General features: G+C 51.4%; 9 protein-coding genes across 9 annotated transcripts; 8 read left to right on the forward strand and 1 right to left on the reverse strand.

Moving 5' to 3' along the window:
• Positions 1-563: 563 nt before the first annotated feature.
• On the forward strand, positions 564-1,880 carry PMZ80_001987 (uncharacterized protein; the record flags this gene model as incomplete). The annotated part of the gene is made up of 1 exon (XM_064870424.1): positions 564-1,880. One exon carries the CDS (start codon positions 564-566, stop codon positions 1,878-1,880), a length of 1,317 nt encoding a protein of 438 aa, XP_064732877.1.
• A 166-nt stretch (positions 1,881-2,046) lies between these two features.
• PEX10 (peroxisome biogenesis factor 10) lies at positions 2,047-3,198 on the reverse strand (the record flags this gene model as incomplete). Its single annotated transcript, XM_064870425.1, has 1 exon — positions 2,047-3,198. One exon carries the CDS (start codon positions 3,196-3,198, stop codon positions 2,047-2,049), a length of 1,152 nt encoding a protein of 383 aa, XP_064732878.1.
• Positions 3,199-3,631: 433 nt separating this feature from the next.
• Positions 3,632-4,952, forward strand: ERD1 (protein-ER retention protein; the record flags this gene model as incomplete). The annotated part of the gene is made up of 3 exons (XM_064870426.1): positions 3,632-3,722; positions 3,774-4,509; positions 4,556-4,952. The coding sequence occupies 3 exons, from the start codon at positions 3,632-3,634 to the stop codon at positions 4,950-4,952; spliced, it is 1,224 nt and encodes a 407-aa protein (XP_064732879.1).
• A 291-nt stretch (positions 4,953-5,243) lies between these two features.
• Positions 5,244-6,886, forward strand: MT2 (Sphingolipid C9-methyltransferase 2; the record flags this gene model as incomplete). Its single annotated transcript, XM_064870427.1, has 2 exons — positions 5,244-5,351; positions 5,408-6,886. 2 exons carry the CDS (start codon positions 5,244-5,246, stop codon positions 6,884-6,886), a joined length of 1,587 nt encoding a protein of 528 aa, XP_064732880.1.
• A 6,714-nt stretch (positions 6,887-13,600) lies between these two features.
• PMZ80_001991 (uncharacterized protein) lies at positions 13,601-15,868 on the forward strand (the record flags this gene model as incomplete). Its single annotated transcript, XM_064870428.1, has 1 exon — positions 13,601-15,868. The coding sequence occupies one exon, from the start codon at positions 13,601-13,603 to the stop codon at positions 15,866-15,868; it is 2,268 nt and encodes a 755-aa protein (XP_064732881.1).
• Positions 15,869-17,415: 1,547 nt separating this feature from the next.
• Positions 17,416-20,100, forward strand: CLA4 (Protein kinase; the record flags this gene model as incomplete). Its single annotated transcript, XM_064870429.1, has 1 exon — positions 17,416-20,100. The coding sequence occupies one exon, from the start codon at positions 17,416-17,418 to the stop codon at positions 20,098-20,100; it is 2,685 nt and encodes an 894-aa protein (XP_064732882.1).
• A 565-nt stretch (positions 20,101-20,665) lies between these two features.
• Positions 20,666-21,520, forward strand: PMZ80_001993 (uncharacterized protein; the record flags this gene model as incomplete). Its single annotated transcript, XM_064870430.1, has 1 exon — positions 20,666-21,520. The coding sequence occupies one exon, from the start codon at positions 20,666-20,668 to the stop codon at positions 21,518-21,520; it is 855 nt and encodes a 284-aa protein (XP_064732883.1).
• A 332-nt stretch (positions 21,521-21,852) lies between these two features.
• On the forward strand, positions 21,853-23,106 carry PMZ80_001994 (uncharacterized protein; the record flags this gene model as incomplete). Its single annotated transcript, XM_064870431.1, has 1 exon — positions 21,853-23,106. One exon carries the CDS (start codon positions 21,853-21,855, stop codon positions 23,104-23,106), a length of 1,254 nt encoding a protein of 417 aa, XP_064732884.1.
• Positions 23,107-23,337: 231 nt separating this feature from the next.
• Positions 23,338-25,719, forward strand: lub1 (WD repeat protein Lub1; the record flags this gene model as incomplete). Its single annotated transcript, XM_064870432.1, has 1 exon — positions 23,338-25,719. One exon carries the CDS (start codon positions 23,338-23,340, stop codon positions 25,717-25,719), a length of 2,382 nt encoding a protein of 793 aa, XP_064732885.1.
• Between the last annotated feature and the right edge of the window lie 507 nt (positions 25,720-26,226).

The raw sequence follows: 26,226 nt of genomic DNA on the forward strand, positions 1-26,226 counted from the left end.
TTTGTCTTGGCATCAAAGCCCGCTGAGCATTCTGAACGGTGGCAAGCTTGCGGCTGTAGACAGCTAACAGTGAGAGCGACAGTTTCGTATGCCATGAAAGCCCAAGTATTCAATATACACACATACTGAACTTGTACATGGCCATGCATGGACGCACGAACTGTGTCTCACTCCGTTACCTGGTATCGACCGGCCATGATGCCCCTGACCCAGCTCAGCCATCCACCTTCGCCTTAAAGAGGCTCCTCATAGTATCTGGCTGTGCCTTAGTACTGAGGCCGTGTCGCGAAGTGCATAAGATGTGTATTGTAACCGCTGACTTTGAGCTTCGATGCAGCAATGCGGCGCTGCAATCTCGGCTGCCTGTGATTCTTCTATACAGGTTTGAGCCTATTGTGGTGATCGGACATGCATATGAATACTCGAAGTCATCGTGTAGCTTGTGAGTGATTCAACCACATTTTCTCCGTCGCTTCTCGAAAATCGCGCCTTCTGCCCATCGGCGTTCCTTCAAGACCTGGCTGCAGACTCTCCTTTTGTGATACATTCGTTCGAACTCAAGGATGACCTCCACCGCTTTAGGCACGGCGTTTGATACTTTAGCGACCATTTTCGGTGTGGGCGTTGACCTAGCATCCATATTCAGCAAGCCACCAGGCACTCCTTCAAACATCGTTACCATATACACAGGAGAACAAGATCCCAGAAATGTCAGCTCAGAAGTGGACCTCGGGAAAAGCATTGGTGGCGATGCGCCGGGTGTCACGGTCTGGGATGGCGTAGGCCATTTGATCGGTACCAGCGCCGAAGAGGGCCAAATCGGTGTGGGAAGCTCGGCACAGTACAGCTTCGAAAGTGGCGACGACAAACGCGCCGGCCAATACGTTTCTGTCTCCGCAGGCGGCACAGATGGCGTGTGTATAGCCGTAGTCACATTGAATACAGCAAGCGGCAACGACTATGCCTGGTTCGGTGATGTCGGAAGACTGTGTGGTGTCCCGTGGTATTATTCGAGTGCTATTTTCGCGACCAGGGTTCCAGCATGCGTTTGGATCGACACGAATGGCGATAAAGGACACAAGTATAACGGCTTTAGCATCCATATGCCGAGCTTCTGGGATAAGAACCGTGAACCAGAGGCGGCAAAGGCACGCCAAGCACAATGGGATCAACGGCCAGAACTCATGTGCAAAAGCAATCCCCGCTTCACGATGTGGGATGACATAGTCCCTGACAACGACGTTCCGATGTTCCTTGATGTCCTCCAGATGACAGACGGGCCGGACACAGAACGAGACCAAACAGCTGTGCTTGACCCGATCAACTGGGACGTCACCGAGACAGGAGAGATCACGGGCCCCATACCTAAAGCTAAGGATGGCTCGGCATGCTTTGCGCACCCCGATGATTGCCATCCTAGCGGGCCCTCAGCAGAAGAGAATCTCAAGCTCAACGATCCGGTCGATGCAACTAGACGAAGACGAGGTCTGCGCCGTCGTCAAGAGATCACAGCTCGAATAATGCCAGATGACCTGAGAATAAGCTCGTTTCCCGAGCACAGTGCAAAGCAGCTTTGTGAAGATGCAGTGTCAGAAGGGCCAGATTTCGTGTCTCTGACGGAAGGCCTCTTTTGCGACATGTCGACGCTCGACAATCGCAAACAGCTGTATCCGCTCTGCTCGACGAGCTTGGAAACAAATTGTTTCGAAATGGACACGTACACCATTCGTGGCATTGGTGCTGGCACGACAGCTCCGTATCCAACCAACACCACAGCCGCAGGTCTCACACTTGGGCCAACAACAGCCGTGGCCCACGTCGCAGCAGCTGTGTCGAGTGTACCCAGCAAGGCTTACACAAATGTCCAAACTTGGGGCTAAGTAGAAGAACGCTGGTGACAAAATGCCATACGGCTTATGTTTGTTGGATAGGGATGCTTTCGTTTCTTCGGCGTTCATGGAATGGTTCGATCGAGAAAAACTTCGAGGATATCTGTGGAAATAGTATAACAACTGTATAATTGCTTGATGTTCGAATATATGTGACTTAGCCTCTTAGCGGCAATACTTTGTTGCCCTGTATCGTTGTTCGACATAACGGGCACTCCGCTTTCTCCCGTACCCAATCTTGTACGCACGTCCAGCAGAAGACGTGACCACAGGTCGTGACACTAGGATCTTTAAATGGTTCTAGACACAGTGTACACTTTCTCTGCTGACCTTCAGGAACCCAAGCCATGGTTTCACCATTCGTGAGGTGGTAGTGTGGGTTCTCGTTTGGGTCCACGTTGGGCGTGTTGGTGTTCTTCTCAAATGCGTTCGATGGAGGATGATGAAGGTGAGAGTGCAGATCCAGGTCCGATAGCAGGAGAGAGTCACCGCCCATGGGCAATTCCACACCTCCACCCACCTGCACAGGCTGCGCAGATTGCATTGCGACATGCTCGGTCGATTCGGCGGGCTCAGCGGCGAAGAAGGTCTCGCGGATCTGGAGTGTTGTCTGTACTGCCATCTGAAGAACGAGGAGAACACCTAGAACTTCATAGCCGACACGCTGCTCACTAGGAGCGATTTTCTTGGTGAAGATATAGCGGAGGCCAAACAGACGTTTAGAGATGTGATAGTAGGAGCTTGTGAAGTAGAAGGCAGCCAGACTCAAGGCATAGATTGGTGATAAAGAGGTCAGAGCATCAAGGTGACTGAGTATGTATTCCTGAAAGCGTAGCGAGAAGGGCGCAGGGATACGCTTCTTCGAATATGCTTGTTGGCCTTCAATGCGCTGACGCGCCCGTGCGATGTTCCGCTCAAGCTTCAGACGGAGCTTCCGGCGGAGAGCTGGGAGAGACTTGGAGAGAATCCATGGTGAGAAGACAACGCTGGCAATGTAGCCGACTCTGCGCACTAGGCTTGCTAGCCGGAGGGTATCATCTTCGACCTGAATGACATCGCAGTATTCTTCGCCAAGTGTTCTGTTTCCGAGAAGCGTTGTAACGCACAGGTACAAAAGCTCGGACAGGTGTGTCGTGGCATTGCTATACTTGTGGGCGAAACGGGCGCCTAGCAGTTCTCGTAATATGCTGCTGAGCTGGGTAGACAGCGTCCCTGTCATATATGCATCTTTCTGGTGTGTACGGATGATGTCTGGCGATGTTGCCCAAGGATAGTTGTATTGTTCCGAGGCTGGCTCAGGCGCAGCCATCTCGACCACGATCTCTTGGTATTGCCAGGCGTTTACCCGTCACTGCAGCTTGCCCGCTCGAGTAGTGGCGGTGCTTGGGAAACAAGAAGGATTGCGCTCAGTAGGCAGCCAAGTTGCACCGGACCACACGGCAGGAGCGATATTGTGTGTCTAAGCCCAGGATCGAAAGAGCATCCGTAAGAACTTGCGACCGTCGTACGACTTGTAAGTTAGAGGAAGAAGAGCGTGCTCATGAACTTACCGAGGCGCGCATCTCGCATACGGCAAACGAAGCGGCATCTTACGCAACCGCAAACCGTGCATTTCTGGGCATTGAAGCCAGCCGTAGTCGTTGAGGACAATCTGCAGCTCAGAAGTTGAGCATGCGACACTCATCCAGTTCACTCTACACACTTATTTTGCGGCTTAGGGAAGGGCATGCTAGCCTCGGCACATGGATGGCGATCCTAAAGTCGAGCCAGAACTCGACTCGTTCAGTCGTATTTTGCCTCTCCCCTATAGAGTCGCAATCATCCTGGTCTGCGGTAAATGCCAACTGTCCCAGGCTGTGATAATGCATCGCTGACCACAAACAGGCATCTGGGCATGGGGACTAAACCTACACTATCTACATCTTGTTAGAATTGACGTCCCTGCTCTTATACGATATTCCTCTCGGCTGAGTCCAGCCCAGCGACATGTTGCGCATCATCAGTCGACCTATCGCCTTGCGACCTTTCTGAGTGTGCCACTGGCCATCTCCCTTATCTTCTTCTGGACGATCACAGGGGGGAACAGACAAACCGTGGCAGAATGGCAGATCCTACCACAATCATACCTGATCTTCTTCGTCATATGCTTCATCGTACCTATTCAGCGCATGTCGCATAGTGGACGGTCGAGGTTTGTGCAGACCTTCAAAAGAGTCAGCATAGGAGGCTTGGCTCAGGTCCAAGATGGGAAGTTCGGGGACATATTGTTGGCCGATGTCCTCACGAGCTTTGCCAAAGTGCTGGGCGATCTATTCGTGTCAACCTGCATGCTTTTGTCAAGCAAGACTACATCTACTTCCAAGCCCGATCGAGGATGTGGAGGGCAGTACCTGGTACCACTGGTCATCAGTATTCCCAGCATCATTCGACTGCGGCAGTGCCTGATCGAATATGTCCGAGTCCAGCGCAATAGGACACCGGAAAGTGGTTGGGGAGGCCAACATCTGGCCAATGCTTTGAAGTACTCGAGTGCTTTCCCGGTCGTCGTATTGAGCGCAATCCAGCGAAACTACGATCCAAAGAAGTTCAACATGTCTGAGACTGGCTTGTTCAGATTATGGTATGTATGCGCACAGCCATTACTGCTCGGCATCTGACATCTCTAGGCTTCTTTTCGTCTTCATCAACTCATTTTACTCGTTCTACTGGGATGTAGCCAAAGACTGGGATTTGTCCCTCTTCTCCTCGGCGCGAGAAAGGAACGATCCGGAACATCCTTGGGGCTTGCGCAGGAATCGGTACTTCCATGCCAAGCAAATGTACTATACAGCGATTGTCATTGACTTTTTCTTGCGATGTACTTGGAGCGTCAAATTATCACCGCATCTCGATCATTTCAACGATTTGGAAGGAGGCATTTTCCTCATGGAGTTCTTGGAAGTTATTCGAAGATGGATGTGGATCTTCTTCCGTGTTGAAACAGAATGGGTCAGGAATAACAAGGGGCCAGCACCAGATGATATACTGCTAGGGGAGTTTGCCCCAAAGATAGACGAAGATTAATGATCATAATGCACGCACATCATAGTACAGTGCCAGACCTGCTTTCTGGCTACTGTATAGTCTAAGGCAGCAGTTTCCATAACGCTGTTCTCGGCCGTTGTTGAATCTCAACACCAGGCATCAATGATCAGCGCACCGATCACGCCAAGGACTTCGCTACTGCAAGGTACGAGAAGCACATGCAAGTCTTGCCCAATAAATTCTGGTGTAGGTCACCTCCTTCGCTGACCGGTGTTGTGCCCATATGATATTCGTGCTGCGTAGCATGATCTTTGTGTGCTGACAGCAGTCATGTCGAAAGCACACTCCGAGTCGTCTGACGACTTCGAGTTCATTGAGACTCCAGCGGCACCTTCACCACAACCACCATCAGAGAACTGCGGTGTCAGGACAACTTCTGTGCGTTCTTCTTCCGGCGGTGAAGCACTTCCGTACTCATGCTAATGTTGTGACAGTATCCAACCATCAAGAATGCTCCTCTCCCAGCAGACGCTGCAGGCAGCGAGTCCTTCAACAACTATGTCTTTGGCGGCATTCTCATCTTTGTGCCATGGTTCATAGCACGATCAGTTGGAGGAGGCCTATGGCTGACCCTCTTCTTCGCCCTCTTCACCTCTATCCCTATCCTCATGGGTTTCTGGGCTGTCGCTTCCACCATCTCACCACGAAAGAACGAGAAGGTCAAATACCCAGGCAAACCCATCGAGCACTACCTGCAATTCCGCACTGACGAGGACCGAGGACGCTATTTTGGTAGAAACAAGATACCCATGGAAACATTCCACGAGATGTACTTCGACGAAAAAGTGGACTTCAAGGGCGACTGTCTCGAAGTCATGGAATATCGTCACGACTGGGCCAGCTTCCGCTTCACCCTATCTCTCATGAAATTCTTCATAACCGGCATGGTGCCCGAAGTCATCTGGCACTCCCGCTCCCAAGACGAAGAGCAAGTCCGAGACCACTACGACCGCGGCGACGACTTCTACAGCTGGTTCCTCGGCCCCCGAATGATCTACACCTCAGGCATAATCTCCGACATCCACAAAGAAGAATCCCTCGAACAACTCCAAGACAACAAATTGGCCATCGTCTGCGAGAAAATCGGCCTAAAACCCAACGAAACCCTCCTCGACATCGGCTGCGGCTGGGGCACCCTCGCCCGCTTCGCCTCGACCAACTACGGCGCCCACGCAACAGGCGTAACCCTAGGCCGCAACCAAACAGCCTGGGGCAACAACGGCCTCCGCCGCGACGGCATCCCCGAATCCCAATCCCGCATCCTCTGCATGGACTACCGCGACATCCCCATGCCCCAGCCCAGCGGGACCTACCAAAAAATTACCTGTCTCGAAATGGCTGAACACGTCGGCGTCCGCCACTTCACCACCTTCCTCACCCAGGTAAACAACATGCTCGACGATGACGGCGTCTTCTTCCTGCAGATCGCCGGCCTCCGCAAACCCTGGCAATACGAAGATCTAACATGGGGCCTCTTCATGAACAAATACATCTTTCCCGGCGCCGACGCCTCAACACCACTCGACTTCTTCGTGAGCAGCCTGGAATCAACCGGCTTCGAAATCAAGAGCATCGACACAATTGGCGTGCACTACTCAGCCACCCTCTGGCGCTGGTATAGGAACTGGATCGCCAATGCGGACAAGGTGAAGGCCAAGTATGGGACAAGATGGTACAGGATCTGGGAGTTTTTCCTGGCTTACTCGACTATTATTTCGAGACAGGGGAGTGCAACGTGTTACCAGATTACGTTGGTGAAGAATATTAATAGTACGCATCGGATTGAGGGGGTAGAGAGCCAGTTTGGGCTTAGTGGGGCGTTGGCGGCGGGCAAGGCGAGGATGTTGGCTGGGAAGGTGGGTGATGGTGTGAAGGGGTTGGGGGATGCGGTCAGGAGTGCGTTGAGGGATTAGAGGAAGCGGCTAGAAAGTGGTCTGTCGATGTGCCTTCTGTGTACGTGCGAGCGAGCGAGCAAAAAGCGATGCTTTCGGGAAAAGCAATGGTTTCAGAACAAACAGTGTTTTCAAGAAGAGAAGCAAATCATGACTGATGGTTTAGACGACAAAGAATAGTGTGTGGCTGTTGATTAATGTTATGCGAGATTGTTGTCAGCAGTAGCACTAGCAGCTGCTACGAAATACGATATGTGAGACGAACAGAGATAGATCAATGACATGACATGACATGACAGCACTGCAAGTTTCAAAGACCAGCTTTCCAGTTCGGACTCCTTTCTCGTACTGGCGATTTGTGCATCGGCTCTCCCAGATAAGCTTGGGGCTATCAAGCCTGAGCGTCGAGCTGGTACATGAATATCCTCTCTGAGGTCACGACGGGCTTACTATACGTAGTCATATCATCACTGCGATGTGATTGAACTATGACACAGACAGAGTGCGTGTTCGTGGCGGAGGTGAAGGTGTGAGGATAAGATCTGCGATAAGCTCGCTACTCGTGAGGAACTTGGTGGAGCAGAGGAGAAGAGAAGTGTGGTGCAGTGGATGAGGACCATGCTTTCTGCTTGTGATCAAATCGAACATGAGATGAACAAAGATGAAGGTACGAGATACAATAATGACACTCACATGACTTTTGGCAGCAATAGAATAGAGCTACCTATGTGAATAAATTCTTCTCTTAACCAAAAGTCGTCGTTTAGTCGAAGATAAAGTGAAGATGAAGATATGAGATACGTTGAGAGCAATCGCATGATTGTTAGGAGCGATAAGGTAGGGCCGTCTATAAGAATATAGAGTCTCTTTCCCTTGACTGCATGTTTCCATTCAGGACACGCTCCTGGTTCGACCATTGAAGCATCCCAACGTATGGTGTGTGCACAAATCCACCACTTCCAAGAAATTTTGATCATTTCTTGAAGGACCTACCTTCATTCGTGGTGCAGCGTCAGCGCTGTTGCTATTAATTTGCCCGTGTCTTTTCTTGACGTGTCTGCCTCGTCGAAAGTTGCGAGATCGAGCTGGCCGACAACATGAGTGGTAAAAACGTGTTAAGAGGCTTCACCGTAGTGAGGCGCTGTTCTCTGCCAAGAACAAACCTGCACCACTCGCGAGAATTGAGCTCAGCTCGAACGTCCTGACTGTACGCAAGTGACTATGGAGATGTTCCTTACTTGTGGTCAGTATGGAAGGGGTCGGGACACGCTGGTCGCTCGGTGGGTCAGACATTCGACGAACAGTTTGTGCAGGAGGAGAGCCGACTGGATCATACCGGACATGGAATCCTGTGCGGTAGAGAACCTAGATAGAATGGTCCGCTGCGAGGACGGCGGAGATTTGAGACACGATTCTGGTCATGTGGTGAATAGAGCAACCCGGCGAGTAGCCCGGGCACTCGAAGAATCTATTGACTTAGCTGACATGTGATAGATTAGACAGATGGTGCTTCTGTATGCCATCTATGTGGTCAGCATGGTACCTCGATTGCCACCCTGCGATGCACAGTTTGAGACATGTTCCTCTTCGGTGGTCAGAGCATACCACGGGCCATGAAAGGGTCTGGGCCCTGGGGGCACCATTGACATAAGCCAACGAATGATATGGCAGAAGTCGAAACGCGCTCCCCTGTCTGAAATCGTGCGGTAGAGGCCGCAGTGTCTCGAATTCTGTTTCCGAGGATGAGACAGGCAGGGAGACCGTTGGGTAGCGATCGGTACCTGATGCCGTTGAAAGTCTGTGCTGCCTTCCGCCCACACATTCAAGTTGACCGCTTGCTGTACGCTTAGCCTGCCAAACTTTGTGCTTGAGGGCAGCCACTTTGTAAGATCGGGCGGAGCTGCATTCGTCGGACAGATGCGTGCATTCGTTGGACACTGTTGTAAAGCGGGCGGTCTGAAAGTCAAGCCCGCTTGCCACAGAGCTTTGAGCAGGGATCTATGAAGCGCCGAGATCTTGGGACGATCCTGTACTGCCAAGCATTCATTCCGACGGAGTCCGGGATAGAGCACAATCCCGGGATCGTTCGAACCATTTGCAGCCAGGACTGCCGATGGTGAACAGCTCGCCTCGTAGCATGGTGAAGGGCCGTAGCAGCCATGAGACTTTGAGACGTTGTTGAGTACGTGGCACAGCTGTTAGTAATGCTAGGCGGTTCGAGTTCTTGGATTCCAGCACAGTATGTGGCTGAGCGATATAAACGGTGCGGCGCCTTCCGAGTATGCAAGGATGTCCTGGTTCGTGCGAGTCCCAGATGGTTCGTAGCTATGCTCGTTGATCCAGATCAGTCATAACTTGTCCCGCGTCTAACGCTCTGGCCACGCTTGCTGAAAGGGGAAATATATGCCTCAATTCCGTGGTGTACCAGATTTCTGGTGGGACAGCAGTACCACCAAGTGCAAGAATACAAGTAATGTGCAGGCTCTGTGAACTGCCAAGCACAGGTCACTGCTGGAAGCCTGAATGTCGGCAGGGGTAGCTTCAGCGGCCCAAGCCTGTGTTGACGCATCTGCATCGCCGGCGGCAGCAGGGTATGGACCAACAAGTCGACAGGGAATCGCGCTCGAGTGAGCTGGAACTCAATATAGCATGCTGGGTAGAAGCTTCAACGGAAGCAAGGGAAATACTTACATGTACATGAGGACATTCAAGTACTTCCAGGTCACCCTAGTCATGGCCTTTGACATCCATCGCGGAACCTTTGTCGGTTCGTGCCACGGTCGGCATCCTTACCCCGAGCTTGATTAGCATAGTTGTGTCGTTTTCATGCATGCAGGTCCTGAGTACCTGGTGGTATGAGTGATTGGGCTGACCAAGGTCACCCTGGCATGGTCGGAGACGTTCCATAATATGATGTCGGAATATCTCATGTACTTATCATGGAAAGGTTTGTGAGTATAAAAACCTTGAATGGCCGGCCTCGGCAGGGTGATGAAGGAAGCAGTATCCGGAACGCTTCAGGCTTGCAGAAAGTGAAGTTGATTATTATCCGACACCGCAGGGCTGTCTGCACGCCAATGCACGAATGCTAGTTACTGTGTCACGTTTATTTCTTTCTGATCGCGTGGCTTGCATGGTTGCCTCGAAAAGAGGGCATGAGATGCGCGAACTGTAGCAGGCAAATGCGCATGATGTTCAACTTTCCGCATGATGACTTTGCCGCCCATTCCGGGTGGCTGATCAAAGTTCGAAGGTTCTACAACGGCAAGGAAAGGCGAGTAGTTTGCAGGAAAGTAAGATATCAAACATCGAGCTTGCCAAATGTTCTCTTCACAATACTGGCCAATCAGATGTCACATACCGTAGCTTATGTCAAGTCTCAAGAAGGTGTTTCAGACATGACAATCTGACTTTGCACCACCGATGCTTCGGAGCATTGAGCGCAGTGTGCCACAACACGTGTAGATGTGTGACAGCACGAGCCTTCTGTTCCTGCGAGGCTGTTACTCTGTAGAAGCAAACGATTCGGAGGAGAAGATAAGATATGACTGGGAGAGCAAGGTGTACCGCTGTAAGTATACGACGACGATGTGGGCGGCATGAAAGTCCCGACAAACATCATGTTCCTCTTGTTGCATATCCACGTCATGTTTGACACGACATGAAGGTGCGCCAAAATGAAGAAAAACGCGAAAAGAGGAGAACTGATGCGCGTACCCCAGGACGAATGTAAATTTAAGACAGGAACTTGAAACAGAACCTTGGAAGTCAGCGCACCAAGCGCACTTTCAAGACAGACGGTTGGCAGCCTTATGGCCTGACCACATACTAGGACACTTTGCACAGCTTCCTACTGTAACTTCAGTTGGGATATCTGATTTCCCATCTATCGCCAAAATGGTTGAGCTCGAACCACAGCGTATTTTGCGATGACTTTGATGGTCTGCGAGACCCGAAAGCCAAGCCAGCCGTGATTGATATGGACGGCATATTCATGTGCCTGGGCAGACATGCAGCGTCTTCTCCATCCAGAGTCCGTGCTCTTAACATTGAAATATGACGTGAAACGTTGGCTCCAAACCCACGAGCTAACCCCTCGAACAAAGTTTCGCTGTGTCATATGTTGCTACAAGGTAAGAAGCCACCTAAGTGCTTTGCACTAATTGATCGCAGCAAATCAAGCACATGATTGAATGCAGATGATCTGCCTGCGATGAATAGATCACGGCTCATATGTGATTGATGATGTCTCGTGTCTGCAATCCCAATGTGGTTACACAGCGAATATTATTCGGAAGAAGGCTGAGACAACTGGTGGTCTTCCCTACCAAAGTGCTAGAAGGAACATATGTATTCGTGTGACCTATGGACATATCGTCCATTTTCAGCGTTCGACAACAAGGGACCTTTGTCATTGCTGGCTCGGCAGGGACCGCGTTCACAGGCAAGTTCACCTCGGCTTGGGTTGCTAGTCGAAGGTACATGGTGGGATAAGGTCCTCCTGCGCTGCAGGCACGAGGATCCAAGCTCATGCTGGACATGCTCGCCACGAACATGTCGACCTCGTTAGAACCCCGCGCCGGATGTTTTCCTCTCCCAAATACATGGTACGCGGGTAACTTCTCCAACGAAGCCTGACGCTGTCGCTTTTCAGGAAGCTGCAGGCCATCTCGACATCAGCAACAAGTACCCTGCTCAACACGCAAGTAGTTCTTGGAGTTGAAAAATGTGCTCTGCAGAACCAAACAATAATGATCCGAGAATCCCTCGTGCTTGCAAGTCTGTTCGCTTCGAGGTGGCATGGACATGTGGGTACTCGTTATTTAGCCTACTGTATGAGGAGAGCTTCAAACCGAAGCAAGCTACACTTGTATGTCGCGACCAGGGATAACTTTTCTTAGTTTTGCCCCTCGTCACAAGTATCAAATACAGACACGTCTATATGTTGTCCCGTATGCCGCGCGCGATGTCACCTACAACATCCTGCTTGAGTGCTGATTGCAATATTACAGCGTATGGGGCCAGCACGTGCGAGCATAATGGTCGTGACCACCTACCAGAGATCTTGCCACAGCCAACGATAAGTGAATTCATGTCTACGTCTTGATGGCGCACAATCTCGTGCAATGCTGATAAGCAGGTAGTAGTGCCGTGATCAACGAAGAAAGATTATGCTCGCATTATTATTGCGAACATGTCTCCAACGATGAGCCCACTTTGCGTCGAACCATAACACTTTCGGCTCTTGGGCTTTGGAAAAAACTGTCTGAAAAGGATGTGGAAGGAGAAAGCTCGTGCCAATCATTGCCTCATCTAATTCCGAGTTCTTAACCTCAAAGCCGGCTTTACGCCAACGCTAGAATACGCTTAGGTCTTGTTTGAAATGTCACCGTCACTTTTCCGCGCAGAGCTTGTGGAGGTAGAAACCTCCGAAGCATCAGCCGTTCCAGAAGTCTGGGAATGCCGAGACGAATCTCTAAACCTAGAACGACAATTTATTTGCCTCTAATCAAGACATTTGTATTTTCGGCCCACGGATGATAGATATGAGTTTCCTAACAAAGGTTGAGCTCAGATACGTTTATGTCGAGCCCCAAAACTCGAGATAAGCCAGAGCAATCTTCCTTACCACTGCTCCAGCACGTTGGATTACCGTGACGATCTCGGCGTGATCCATCTTGCATACCACTAATGACTCTTGGCAAGCTCCAGGCACATGCAGCCGTACCTTGCAGCAACCGGCGTGATGGAAAACCAGGGGCAGCTCGGAACTAAAACATGGCTAAGGAAGCTTCTTGACTAACGCGGTTTGCTCGCTGATTTACCATCATCAGTGGCAGCGACAACGACGCCCAACGCGTTTATCCTTGCTCAACAGGGACTGCGGCAAGCATTCCCTGACAGCGGCGTTGCGGCGGAAGCACGCTCCGCAGCAGCTAGGCAATTTACCAGCGTTGGACGCTATCCTCCTTCAACCTCCACCACCTCAAAATGACTCCATCGCTTCTTGAAAGATGCCCTCAACTTTCAGAGTCAGGCCGTTCTCGTCTCCGCTACCTCGCATCACAACGCTCGAGCATCCTGACTGAAGCTATTTTCGAAGCTAGGTGATAGACGCGTTGCTGCTGGGCATGGGTGTGCAGCGGCATTTGGATCACCGACCATAATCATATGGGTCTCGCTCAGACCAAAGTAAGTTAGTGAGAAAGGTGGCAAAACTCTGGTAGGTCAAGAACAATCTTGTTCGACTTCTTTATTGGTGCTGTTACCCTTCAGTATCGAGAGCACTGCGTGTTATGCGTGGAAACACAAGCAGATATCAGGCTTCTTACTTCTGAGCGACCAGTGTGTTCTATCCGACCACACGGACACTCCTTGCTTCACGACGAGCATCCGCTTTGTATCACGTTACAGCATACCAGTTTCCAGCTGTGAGCAGTCCTAATACGTTCTTTTGAAGCATGGTCATCAATTGGCCCTGCATAACCTTCCGCGACCACATTACATCGTCCCGTTCTGTCCTCTTGCTCATCATTCGACACAAGGTGGGATAGCGAAAGACCTCGTACTGGCCACTTGACCGGACAATCGCGATCTGTACGTCCAGTACCACGTTCTCGTGACCTTTGCACAGCAGACCCGGCGTCCAAGTCATGTGGGAGATAGAGGCTGTACCTGCTTCATTATTATAAGGTCGCACAGCTTGTATCCAGGGTACGGAACGTTCTCGCGAGCATGACTCGGTTACTATGGCAGCATTCGCGAAACCGGACGAAGAGTGGTAACGATAGGCCGCATCTAAGCAATCCTCAAGAGTGGTTCTCGAGACACACATCTGAACCATCACGTCAAGCGTTAGCGGACCTCGTCAAGGCACATAAGAAGGACGAGAGTGACGAGAGCAATGGGCCAAGAACTAGATCTCGGGGAAGCACCATAACTTCTGTTGAATGGCAGCGAGGACGATCTCGAGCAGGATCTACGTCTGACGATGCTTGGTCAAGACCAGCATCTCCTTATCACGTTCGTGAAGGTTCAACATATTCTATCAGAGACCGTTCAGATGGAGCTACCAGAGCACTGCTAGCCAAAGGCGGGCTGATGCTGAGGAGGACGGGAAGTAAGATGAGCATGTCGTCGGCCGGCTCTTCCTCAACACTGGGCTTGACGAGTCCGCCTCGAACAACGAATAACTCTGTCTCCGAAGCCGCCACGAAGAACGAAGAGCTTCGTGGCAAGATCTCAACTCCGTTCGATTTCCAGCACGTCACGCATACGGACCAGACGCAATTCGCTGGTCTAGGTCGCATAGAGGAGACTGAGCTCGCCGATCAGTTCACACATGTTGTTACTAGGCAATCTGCAGCACCCGGACTGAGAGGCATCGCAGCCTCCGATATTGGTACGGTGGAGGAGCACGACCTCAAGGTGACGACTGATTCCCCGTACAATGATTCGAATGCGCCGCCGCGATTACCCATGACAGCATATCCTCCATCTCCACCACCCAAGGATGATGTCGTGGAAGACCACATTATTGTCGGAGCATCTTCGACAAAGCTTGCAAATGGGCCTCAACAGCCAAGTCCTCTGAACCCCGGTATCTCATCTGAAACAGTTTTGGCAGCAGTTGAGATAACACTAGCTCAAACAGACACGTCTACCCCTCTGCATAGTGCTCGAAGCCTGGTGAGCGTCAATGCAGACGATGTGGATCTCAATGCAAAGCCACTACCTGAGTTACCAGCTATGCAGACCGAGGTACCCGTCATACATGCTGTCACTACAGAGGCCAACATTGCACGTGCAATGATCTCAACCCCTCTTCCAACACCACCAGGGGTATCGACCACATCGGAAGGAGGTTACTTTTCTCAAAGGCCTATGCATCAACGTCAAAAGTCTTCTGTCGCGCTTCCTCGTTGCTCGCCGCTAGGTCCATCAAGTAAGTCATCGATGCCAAACCTTCTGTCGGCCAATCACCTGTCGGTCACGCCCAAAACTCTGGCTCGCCATCATTCGGACATGGCATTGTCGCAACAAGCCAAGAACGCCCAAGCACCGCCTAGATCATGTGGCTCGAGGATGAGTTTCGCTGCCGTCGATACCATGGATTGGGAGAACGCGGTTGATGAGGCGTGGGATGCGGTCGACGACGCCTATGAGGCCGACAATTCTGCAATAGAAAGTAGCTTCTCAAGCTCCAACTCGACATTGTCAGCTACTGTTGATGACGTTCGACTTGGCGCTTCCAGCCCTCTGAATGCGGCACCAAATCGACCTTTGCCGGCCACTCCTTCTCAGCGAGCATCGCCATCCGTCGTTGTAGAGCCTCAGAAGCTCGAGAGCGTCCAGGAGGATGAGCAGCAGCAACCCGATTTGGCTGGACTGGGTATATCCTCCTGCCCCCCTTCCACACCTCTACCATCCGTGCCGAACTTTTCGCGGTCTTCAAGTCTACATTATGCCAAGAATCGAGGCTCAATGTGCTTCGGTACAAATGAGATCCTGACGAGATCTAGCTCGCAAGAAAGCATCATCTTGTCCATCGCGTCTTCCTTTATTGGGACTCAGAGATCGTCTAATTCGAGCGTCTACACTGATGACATGTTGAACCTCTCCGGGGCTCGGGAGAAACGATCCTCCGATTCTGCTGCGATTGGCCAAGTCGACCAGATGGAAAAGGAGCGAAGTGCCCTCAAAGCTCGGCCTGAATCAGGTTGTCTACCAACAGATGTTATCGAGCAGTTGTCGAAGGTCAGCGTCAACCCGAATGCCGAGGAGGCTGCAGAAGCTAAAGACGACGTTCCGCCGGTACCAGCAGTTCCGCAGCATAAATACAGCAAGTCCTCTTCCAGAGTGACAGTACCAGAGCGAAGATCATCCGCGGCCAGCTCCAGTCGCAAACGATCCAATACCACTGGCGCTCGTCCTCGACAAAGTACTCGGATCTCATACTCATTGTTTCCCAACGCTACGCCAACTCCGCCGGTCAGCTCTTAGATGAGCTTCTGCCACCATGTGTCACCACCTGTCACCACCATCAATCGTCTGACCTTTACCAAAAGTACATACACCTGTATAGCTCGCGCTTACTGTACCTACCTTTCCGATCGATACCTACCAAATGTTTCTTTTGTATAATAGGCCCATCGCTATGCGGTGAGCAACGATTAATGCGGATCGAGGTCTCCAAAAGTCAGCTGGATGCTGAAAGATACCACATACGAGACATGTATTTATGAATAATGATTATTCTCGCCGGTCAAGGCAGTCCTTGAACGTGCTTGCCGAGCGACAGTCGCAGCCTGTAGAGGTGGCACTTCGCTGACGCACTCAACAACATAGTAGGAGAAGAGGTAGATACTAGCTGACTCTGACAATACCATGTTTTGCTTCTTCAATGCCTTTGCTGTTTCTTATGCCGTCCCGTTTCATTTCTTACCTTGAATGTGGCACAATCATAGTATACCTTGCCTGGTCAGCATTATATAGTATCCGGCATGATAGACAGGCTCTTGCTTCGCAGTGTTATTCGCAGGCCAACATAAGCAATGCGCATTCCGAAACGAATTCCTGGTTGCAGTCGGGAATAGCAGGCCAGAAAGAAGCTCAATAAACGGGATTGGTCCGAACCGGACGTCTCTCCTGGGCGCCTCCAGGCTGTAACTGGTGCTAAGCTCTTTGTGGCCGATGCCCTTGTCTGATGGTGGGTTAGCCTAGCAGCACATCCAAACGGGCGCGCTCCGGGCTACACACCACCAAGCCGATCCTCAAATCCTCTTGAGCTCCTCGACCTGTGATTCGGCCGTCCAATTCTCACAGATCAGAATACCCATGACAAGTAGATTTGGCTATTTCACCTGAATGATCGTTGTAGAAAACTGTGACCTGTTTCTTTGTCTGCTCTTCGAGTTGTGTACGACTTCGCTGCCTTCACCCTATCTTGCACACCCAGAAGTGGCATCTTCATCATCACCCTTGTCACTAGAAGCGCAAAAAGTCAACTTGCTACAGACCCTGGTTGGATTCCAGATGCTGCACGAGGCCAGCTTACCACCCTGAATTCTGAAACACTATCAACCCCTTCCCTAGAGTAACACGAGCATTATTCCTGAAGACAACGGGAATACCTTGGAGCTCATCGCGACAAACAACGGTCAGCCGACTCCGGGCTCCTGCAGATGACAACCCCTCGACGACTCACAAACAACAGTATCTGACCGAGGACACCGTTGGACGGGTCTCGCAAATATTAGCCGTAGCCTGAAGATCACTGCAGCTTGGACATTTGCGCTTACTACAGGAAGTCGCCAATCTACATTGGACGTGGCCCAACTACAGCAAGGCGGCTACCTGTTGTGCACAAGCGACTTGGGTGGAAAGTACCAGCACCGGCACCAGCCTGCACGCAGTCACGACGCAGAGAGGGGAAGGAGCGACGCGCTGATACAGTGAAATCATGGCAGCGCAACAGAACGGGTATGTACAAATGCGCCTACCAAATTCGTTCTCCAGAAAGGCTGCGAGAGCAGGTTACTGCTTACACCATGGCGCTATATGCTAACAGACACTCTTGCAGCGGCTACTATGCCAACCAATTCATGAACCCTGGTCCTGCCCCGCGGCCGCCGATGAATGGTGCGTCAGTCGAGCGACCACGCCCACCCGAATTGACTCGGTCAGTGACCACTGGTCCAAGCATTCCTACCAGTTTCGACTCCATGAGCCTTGGTCCAGCCTCACCCTCACCCGCCGTCAGCACCCCAAGTCAGCAATTCTTCCCCAACGCAAGCACACTCTCCTTCAATAGCAGCAGCAAAAGCGGGGCAAGTCCCAATGTGATCAAAGAGGGCTATGTGCGCTGCAAAGAGGACAAGTTTCTGGCAGGATGGAACAGAAGATACCTGATCCTGCGCGAGTTCAGACTCGATTTCATGAAGGACGAAAATGGCAAATTGGTGCAGTCTATACCTCTCAACACGGTCACTGGGGTCTCACGTTCGGAAGAAGTACGATCTGCTTTCGAGATCATGCGGGTCGCAAATGCAAAAGAGGGAATGAACAAAGCCATCCTCAATCGAGATCTGCCTCAGAGGACCATCACCTGCGAAGTCAGAAACGACGACGAAATCTACGACTGGATAGACAAGATCTACGAACGATGTCCAGGCATGGGCGGTGTCAGCAACCCTACTAATTTCAGCCATAGAATTCATGTAGGGTTCGATCCGCAGACAGGCGGCTTCGTTGGTCTTCCTCAAGAGTGGGAGAAGCTGTTGACAACATCGGCCATCACCAAAGAAGATTACAAGAAGAATCCGCAGGCCGTGATCGAGGTGTTAGAGTTCTATTCTGAACACAAGATGCGAGAGCAGCACCCAGAAATGTACTCACACGGCATGCCTACGCCACCTGGAGGGGTATCAGGCCAGAACAAGCAGCTAGGATTTCCTACTGGCAATTCTGTTGCACCTCCGAGACCTGCCCCACCTACCGAGCAGCAGAGATACAACACTAACCAGTTCATGAACAAATACAACAATGGGAGCCCGTCTTCAAACAGCTTATCATCGCAACAAAAGCCCCCCATGACTCGTTCTCAGACAGATAAAGGAGGCTATGACATGGAAGCAGATGCTGCCCGTATCAAAGAAATTGCGAATCAAGAGCAGGAACGTGTACGGAGAGAAGTCGAAGCTAAGCGACAGCGTGAGACCGACAACATGCGGCAAAGAGAGCAGGAAGCAGAGCAGAACCGACGAGAACAAGAGGCTTACAACGCCTCAATACCTAAGACGAAGACGCCAATGGCACAGCAAGAGATCGGAGGAGGCGGGTTCTCTGGTTCGCCTCACAACCGAACAGATCCAAAATATGCTCCTGCCAGAGCAGCACCCTCCGCGCCTGGTCAAGCACCACGTCAGGGGCCAACCGCTCAACGGCCTGCTCCGTCTGCGCCAAACTCTATGTCCAAAATCCCGCAAGTCTCGTCACAATCATCCGGTTCCTTGCGACAGCCAGAGTCGAGCCAGATGCGACAACCATCACCGAACAGCAGAATGCCCGATGGACGAAAAGACTCGCCCTCTCAACGCCCGCCTCAAGCTAATGGCACATCTCAAAGACCACCGCAGCAAGGCGGCTCAGTACAACAGCCGAAACCACTCAATCTAGCGAACAAGCAGCAGCAACAGGCCAAACCAGCAGTCGACCCTCGCAAGGTGGCAGAAGAAGCACTAACAAGCAAGCCGAAGCCTGAAGAGCACAAGAAGGAAGTGCGCATGTCTAGTATGAGTGAAAGCGAAGTCATGGCCAAGCTGAGGCAGGTGGTCTCTAAAGACAACCCGATGGAATCATACAGCAAGCAGAAGAAGATCGGCCAGGGTGCTTCCGGTTCTGTCTATGTGGCACGAGTAAAGGAAAGCTCAACTTCGGCTATCGCTCGAGAACTGTACCGGACACATGGACCGAAAGGACAAGTCGCTATCAAACAGATGGACCTTCGCAACCAACCACGGAAAGAGCTGATTGTCAACGAGATTATTGTCATGAAGGACTCGAAACACCCGAACATTGTCAATTTCCTTGATTCGTTCCTGCAAGAACAGACTAATGAGCTGTGGGTAGTCATGGAATTCATGGAAGGTGGCGCTTTGACCGACATTATCGACAATAATCCTGTGATTACGGAAGACCAGATTTCGACAATCTGCTACGAGACTTGCAAGGGTCTAGCACACCTGCACAGTCAAGACATCATTCATCGAGACATCAAGTCCGACAATGTGCTGCTTGACCGTATGGGCAATGTCAAAATTACCGACTTTGGTTTCTGCGCCAAACTTACCGAGTCAAAATCGAAGCGCGCAACGATGGTGGGAACGCCTTACTGGATGGCGCCTGAGGTCGTCAAGCAGAAAGAGTACGGCCCGAAAGTCGACATCTGGTCCCTGGGAATCATGGCGATCGAGATGATCGAGAGTGAGCCGCCTTACCTCAACGAAGAGCCGCTCAAAGCATTATTTTTGATCGCAACGAACGGAACACCTAGGTTGAAGAACCCAAACAAGCTTAGCAGGGAATTGAAGGCGTTTTTGAGCGTTTGTTTGTGTGTCGATGTTCGAAGTCGGGCGTCTGCGGATGAATTGTTGAAGAACGACTTCTTCAAAGAGAGATGTAGCCTTGCGAGTCTTAGTGAGCTGCTGCGATGGCGGGAGAAGGGACGGCAATAGAAGCAGAGATCTGGTTTGATACTGGACAACTACATATCCAACATGCCAAAGCGATTCCTAGAAAGACAACATCTGAAGCCAGGTTTTGAGCTACATGGACAGACGAAAGTTACTGTGTTGGACTGGCTGTGGGTTACTGCACCGTGCAACAACGCTTTGTGCACGCCTGCTGCATGGGTACCAAAAGTAAGGACAGCAAGCATCAGTTGGAGTGCCCGTGGCGTTGCAGCGTCCCAGGAAGCGGTATAGACGGTACGAATGGAATGATAATGATTACGATTGCATAGCGACCTGAATGCTCTTTTACACATCTGCAGTCACACCTGCCTCCAGCTATACATGCGCCAAGCCACTAAGTACGGTACTAAGCTTTAGCACAAATCATTGCTCTCATCCAATAATTTCGGAGGTTGAGCTATAGTATGGCATATTATACTACGGAGTAGGTACCTGGCGGACGCCAGTTCGTAGGGAGATGCTGCCCACGCTTCGAGTAGCCCGGGTCTCCTCGGCGCATCGACCCATACGCTCATTCAGCACAGCACAGCGCCTCCACGCCCCCAAAATGCCAATCACAAACGACCACATCCTCACCCTATCATGTCCCGACAAACCCGGCATAATCCACGCCGTAACCGGTCTCATAGCGCAACACAACCTCAACATCCTAGACCTCCAACAATTCTCCGACCCATCTTCGCAGAAGTTCTTCATGAGAGTACATTTCGGCCACGCGGAGTCCACCTCACATCTCACAGATTCATTCACAGCGCTGAACAAGGACCTCCAATGCGAAAAGTTCAATATGCGTGCTGTGTCGCGGAAGCCTCGCGTGCTGATCATGGTCAGCAAGATCGGGCACTGTCTGAATGACTTGTTGTTTCGCGTCAAGACGAATCAGCTGGGGATCGAGGTGCCCGTTATCGTAAGTAACCACCCTGACTTCCGGGATCTGGCGGCGAGCTACGGGATAGCGTTCCATCACCTTCCCGTCACGAAGGATACGAAAATCGAGCAGGAGACGGCGATTCTGCAGCTGATAAAGGAGAACGAGATCGACCTTGTGGTTCTGGCGCGGTACATGCAGGTGCTCTCCCCGCGACTGTGCACCGAGATGAGCGGGCGGATTATTAACATCCATCACTCGTTTTTGCCGTCGTTCAAAGGGGCGAAACCGTATCATCAGGCGTATGATCGGGGTGTTAAGATTATTGGGGCGACGGCGCATTTTGTCACCGCGGATTTGGATGAGGGGCCGATTATTGAGCAGGGGGTCCGTCGGGTGGATCATAGTATGAGTGCGAGGGAGTTGGTGGATGAGGGGAGTAATGTTGAGAGTCAGGTTTTGGCGGCGGCGGTGAAGTGGTGGAGTGAGGAGAGGGTGTTGATGAATGAGGGGAAGACTGTTGTTTTCAACTGAGCAGGCTGAAAGTGAGGGATGTGGGATACGGTTGTGTTTCAAACGTTGAAGTCTCGTTCATGTACAGCACATTAGTTGCATCGGTGGTCGAGCAGCTTGAGAGGTGCCATGTTCATGGCTTCTATCATATTGCCAAGAGGCTAGTCAGGCAGCAGCGCCCGGTCGCCAAGTACACCTCGTAGATGGCAAACGACATTACCACTTCGCAAGCACAGCTTGGGACATTCAAGTCAACTGTACCCAAGCGGCAGGAATGAGTGCCCTGTATAAATATGATGGAGCTCTAACATTGACGCAGCTTCTTGTGATGATCCAGCATTGCGACTCATGCCATGGCAAGCACGATCTACGAGCCAATCCACAAGATCAGCATCAGGCTACTGAGATATGACAGTGAGCATTCGACCAAGGACGAGCTTCACTTCGACTTCCATAAGGTTGTCCATTTGACTAAAGGTGGGCACCCAGCATATACGGCGGTATCGTATACATGGGGTCAGAGCGCGGCGACCGTAAGAATATATGTGAATGGTTTACCTTTCATGGTTCGCCCGAATCTGGCGGCCTGCTTGGAAGCTTTGACACAGGCCGATTCACCAGCTTGGAAATGGATCTGGGCTGATGCTATTTGCATCAATCAAGATGATATCCGAGAACGAAATGAACAGGTCCGCAATATGGCTGCCATCTACAGCCAAGCTAGTGCGGTATCTGTGTGGCTGCCAGACAACAGTACAGATGGAGATAGCTGCAGCGACGCAAATCCTGCTGAGCGTGCAAAGCCTTTTCTGAATGTACAGCCCCAGTCTGAATGGCATATGGGTAACAGTCCGTACTGGAACCGGCTATGGATCATTCAAGAGTTTCTGCTGGCTGGCAAGATTCACATCTACAGCTCAGACGGACGCTTACTGCATTGCGACAGGGTCCTTCCCGTAACCAGGATGTCCCTGAAGGCAGCGCGGATACGAGGAGAGATTGATGACGAACCAACCGGCATTGAGACGCTACCGAAAGCAGTAGAAGACAGTCACAGAATGATGTCTTTGATCAAGACTGCCCCGGCAGCCCAACAACGATCTATGTTTGTAGATGCTGTTCATGTGGGCGAGAGATTCGCTGTGTCCCCCTTCGCAGCTCTAATTGCGAGACGCTACGATGCTGGCGTTGATCTCTCGTCACTGACGAACATGTTGAAGGCATATGCTGATAGCAAGTGTAGAGATCCAAGGGATAAGGTGTTTGGCATCATGAGCTTGTTAGCAGATGAAGAAAGGACAGCACTTTCCCGTGTTCTGCCAGACTACGGCATGTCCGAGGCTCAAGTCGTGGCTGTCGCTTTGGCGCATATCCTGGTCTTTGATGGCTTCATTGTGAGGGGTCGACGCCTGAGGGAGACCGCGGCAGGGAGGCCCCGGAGGCTCTTCTTGTTGTGGTATGTTGAGGAGTTTTGCGAGAGCTACAAGGATCAGAAGCTAGAACATTGGAAGGTGAGGAAGAAACTGCCTTGGGCTTTGCGACTTAATTTATTGGGTCGGCTATCGCTGGGGATGGAAGATCTCGTTGCTTGGCTTGCAGAATGCTAACATGCCAGGGGAAGGAAAGTCTCGATTTAGCTCACGAAGGACGTTCTTGTGCCTGAGGCATCAATAACCGAATTGTGCCTCGCCCAAAAAGTAATGCCTGATAAGTTGCGTCACCGGTGTGCTTGCCTCGTTTGCCTACATTCATGTTGCCCGCAGTCGCATGAAATAGATCTACTAGTAGTGGACTGACTATTGCCTTTTCTCCTACACAGCACTTCTACGAGTATCGGCATGGCCTCTTACAAGCTGTCGGCCATCCTGAAGGGACACACCAGCGATGTCCGAGCAGTCCTTCACCCAGCCCCATTCTTCGCACTAACCGCCTCTCGAGATGGCTCGACGAAAGTGTGGAAACAGACCAGCCAAAGTCCACCTACCTACGAAGCTGACGAACTCACATCTGGCGCCCAGTTCAAGACATGTCTAGCCTATCTTCCTCCTTCCAAAGAGTACGCCGACGGTCTTGTACTGACAGCAGGACAAGATACCCTCATCGAAGCACGACAGCCATCCACCACAGCTGACCAGAACGCAGACGCCATGATGGTCGGCCACTCAAATCAAGTGTGCTCATTGGACGTATCAGAAAGAGGCGACTTCATCGTCAGTGGTAGCTGGGACAATTCAGCCAAGGTCTGGGGCGTGGGGAAGTGGGAAGTCGAAGTCGATCTGCCTGATCACACTGCTACTGTCTGGGCTGCTCTGGCATATGATCGCGACACCATAGTCACTGGATGTGCAGACAAGGCCATACGAGTCTTCACCGCAGCTGGCAAGCAACTTGTATCGTTCGATGGTCGGGACGTGGTTAGAGCATTGGCTAAGGTGGAGGGACATCCTACTGGTGCGCAGATTGCCAGCGCTTCGAACGATGGTATCATACGGCTATGGACGCTTGATGGAAATCTAAGAGGGGAGCTACACGGCCACGAGTCGTTCATCTACTCACTTGCGACGTTACCTTCAGGCGAAATTGTCAGCTCTGGGGAAGACAGATCGATACGGATATGGAAAGAGACGGAATGTGTTCAAGTCATAACACTGCCCGCAATTTCTGTATGGAGTGTTGATGCATGCTCGAATGGAGACATAATAGCTGGGTCAAGTGACAAGATTGCAAGAATATTCACCAGAGAGGAGGCACGACACGCAGACGCTGCAGTAATAGCAGAATTCAACGAGGCGGTGCAGTCGTCTGCCCTACCGAAGCAGCAGGTCGGAGAAGTCAATACTACAGACCTGCCAGGTCCAGACTTTTTGACAAGAAAGTCTGGCACGAAAGAAGGCCAGACGGCTATCATCAAGGACACAAATGGCCAACCTACAGTCTACCAGTGGTCCATGTCGCAGCAGCAGTGGACGAAGATTGGTCAACTAGTCGACTCGGCTGCCTCGGGCAACAAAGTCATGCATAAGGGACAGGAATACGACTACGTGTTCGACGTGGATATCGAGGACGGCAAGCCACCGCTCAAATTACCCTACAACACCCTCCAAGATCCCTACGAAGCGGCCACTAAGTTCCTACAAGACAACGAGCTGCCGATATCATATTTAGAAGAAACTGCGAACTTCATCATCAAAAATTCAGAGGGCGCACAAATAGGTGCTCAGCCGCAGACGACAGGAGCCGACGCATGGGGTACCGAGAACAGATATAGGCCAGGAGCCCCACAGTCGTCCTACAAGCCACCAGAACCGCAAGAGACAGCCGCTAGGTCAACACTACCGCAGAAAGACTACCTCTCGATTGTCCTCGGCAAGCCCAGCGCAGCTCTGGGTCAGATCACCAAGCTCAACGGATCTTCAAATTCTCCTCTTTCACAACCAGAACTTGATGCATTATCTCAACTGGCATCGACATTGGACAAGCACAACTTCCAGGCAAAACCGTCATTACAGTCTTCTATGGTCGAGCCCGCACTTACACCTCTGCTCAAAATAATCGCAACCTGGGAGCCGCTCAAGACAAGGCTGGCAGCGCTGGATCTCTTCCGCTTCGCCGCAGCTGCAACACCTGATTTCCCTGTGCCTGGAGATGATAGCCTGACACATCTCTTCACCAACTCAATCTTCGAAGATGCCGCTCTGCGCGAGAATAACAAGCTCGCGATGATAGGGTACAGATGCTTCGCCAATTTAATGTACGGCTCCGAAACAGGTCGAGTCGTGTCCCAAGTGTACACAGAAAACATCATACAACATCTGGCGGCTGGCGCTCACGTCATCACGGAGAAGGCGGATGTCAGCTTCGCAGTCGCTCATGCCACCCTGGCACTCAACCTTGCAGTGCTAGTCACTACCGAGAAGACAGATCAGTCAGAACAGCAAGCATTAAAGCTGATGGAGATTCTGGTGATGGTTCTGAGTGCATTCCCAGCGGTTGATCATGCTGGATCAGTACCACTTGCACAAAGTACCGAGCCAGCATACAGAACACTCATTGCCCTCGGCACGATACTGGTACGATTCAAGGGCAACGACGACATCAAGAAGGCGGCCAAGAGCATGTATCAGGTTGACAGTGTGTTGGCTGGCCTGAAGGAGAAGAAGTACAATGATGAGCCGCGGTTCAAGAGGGCTACGGGGGAGATTTCGCGGTTGCTGAAGTAGAGTCTGTTAAGTCGAGAGCGCAATATGGACTGCATAGGTGGCCGGTATATCAAGATGATACAGGCATTGCAAGCAAGCATTTACACTGGTTCTGGGACAAAAGCAAGCAAGAAGCGTTATAGACGGGTCACCACAAATGTAGATCCGAGATCATGAGGTATGAATGCATGGATCGTGACAATACTGGTTCGTGTGAAAAGAAACTCTTGCAACTCATTCGGCGTGGCGCACTCAAGCGCTAGACCACGAAACGAGTAATGGATATAATTGCGACCTCACAAATGGCGGTGGTAAGGTATATATGGCAACTCGAACCGTTCCCTTAGCATGGCCGCTTCTACCTAGACACAGTCGCAGGTTCTACATCACCACGACGCTTTCTAGATCGACTCCTAGAGTACAGATGAGTACATAGCACATTCAGGAGTGAAGAACTTAAGGCAGGTCTCCACGCGGAAATTCAAGTTAGCCGCTTACCTGAGTTCCGGGGGCACGCCAGTAGCCCAT

This window comes from Knufia obscura (genome assembly GCF_036327395.1).
Source record: "Knufia obscura strain CCFEE 5817 isolate CBS 148926 chromosome Unknown scaffold_2, whole genome shotgun sequence".
NCBI lineage: Eukaryota > Fungi > Ascomycota > Eurotiomycetes > Chaetothyriales > Trichomeriaceae > Knufia > Knufia obscura.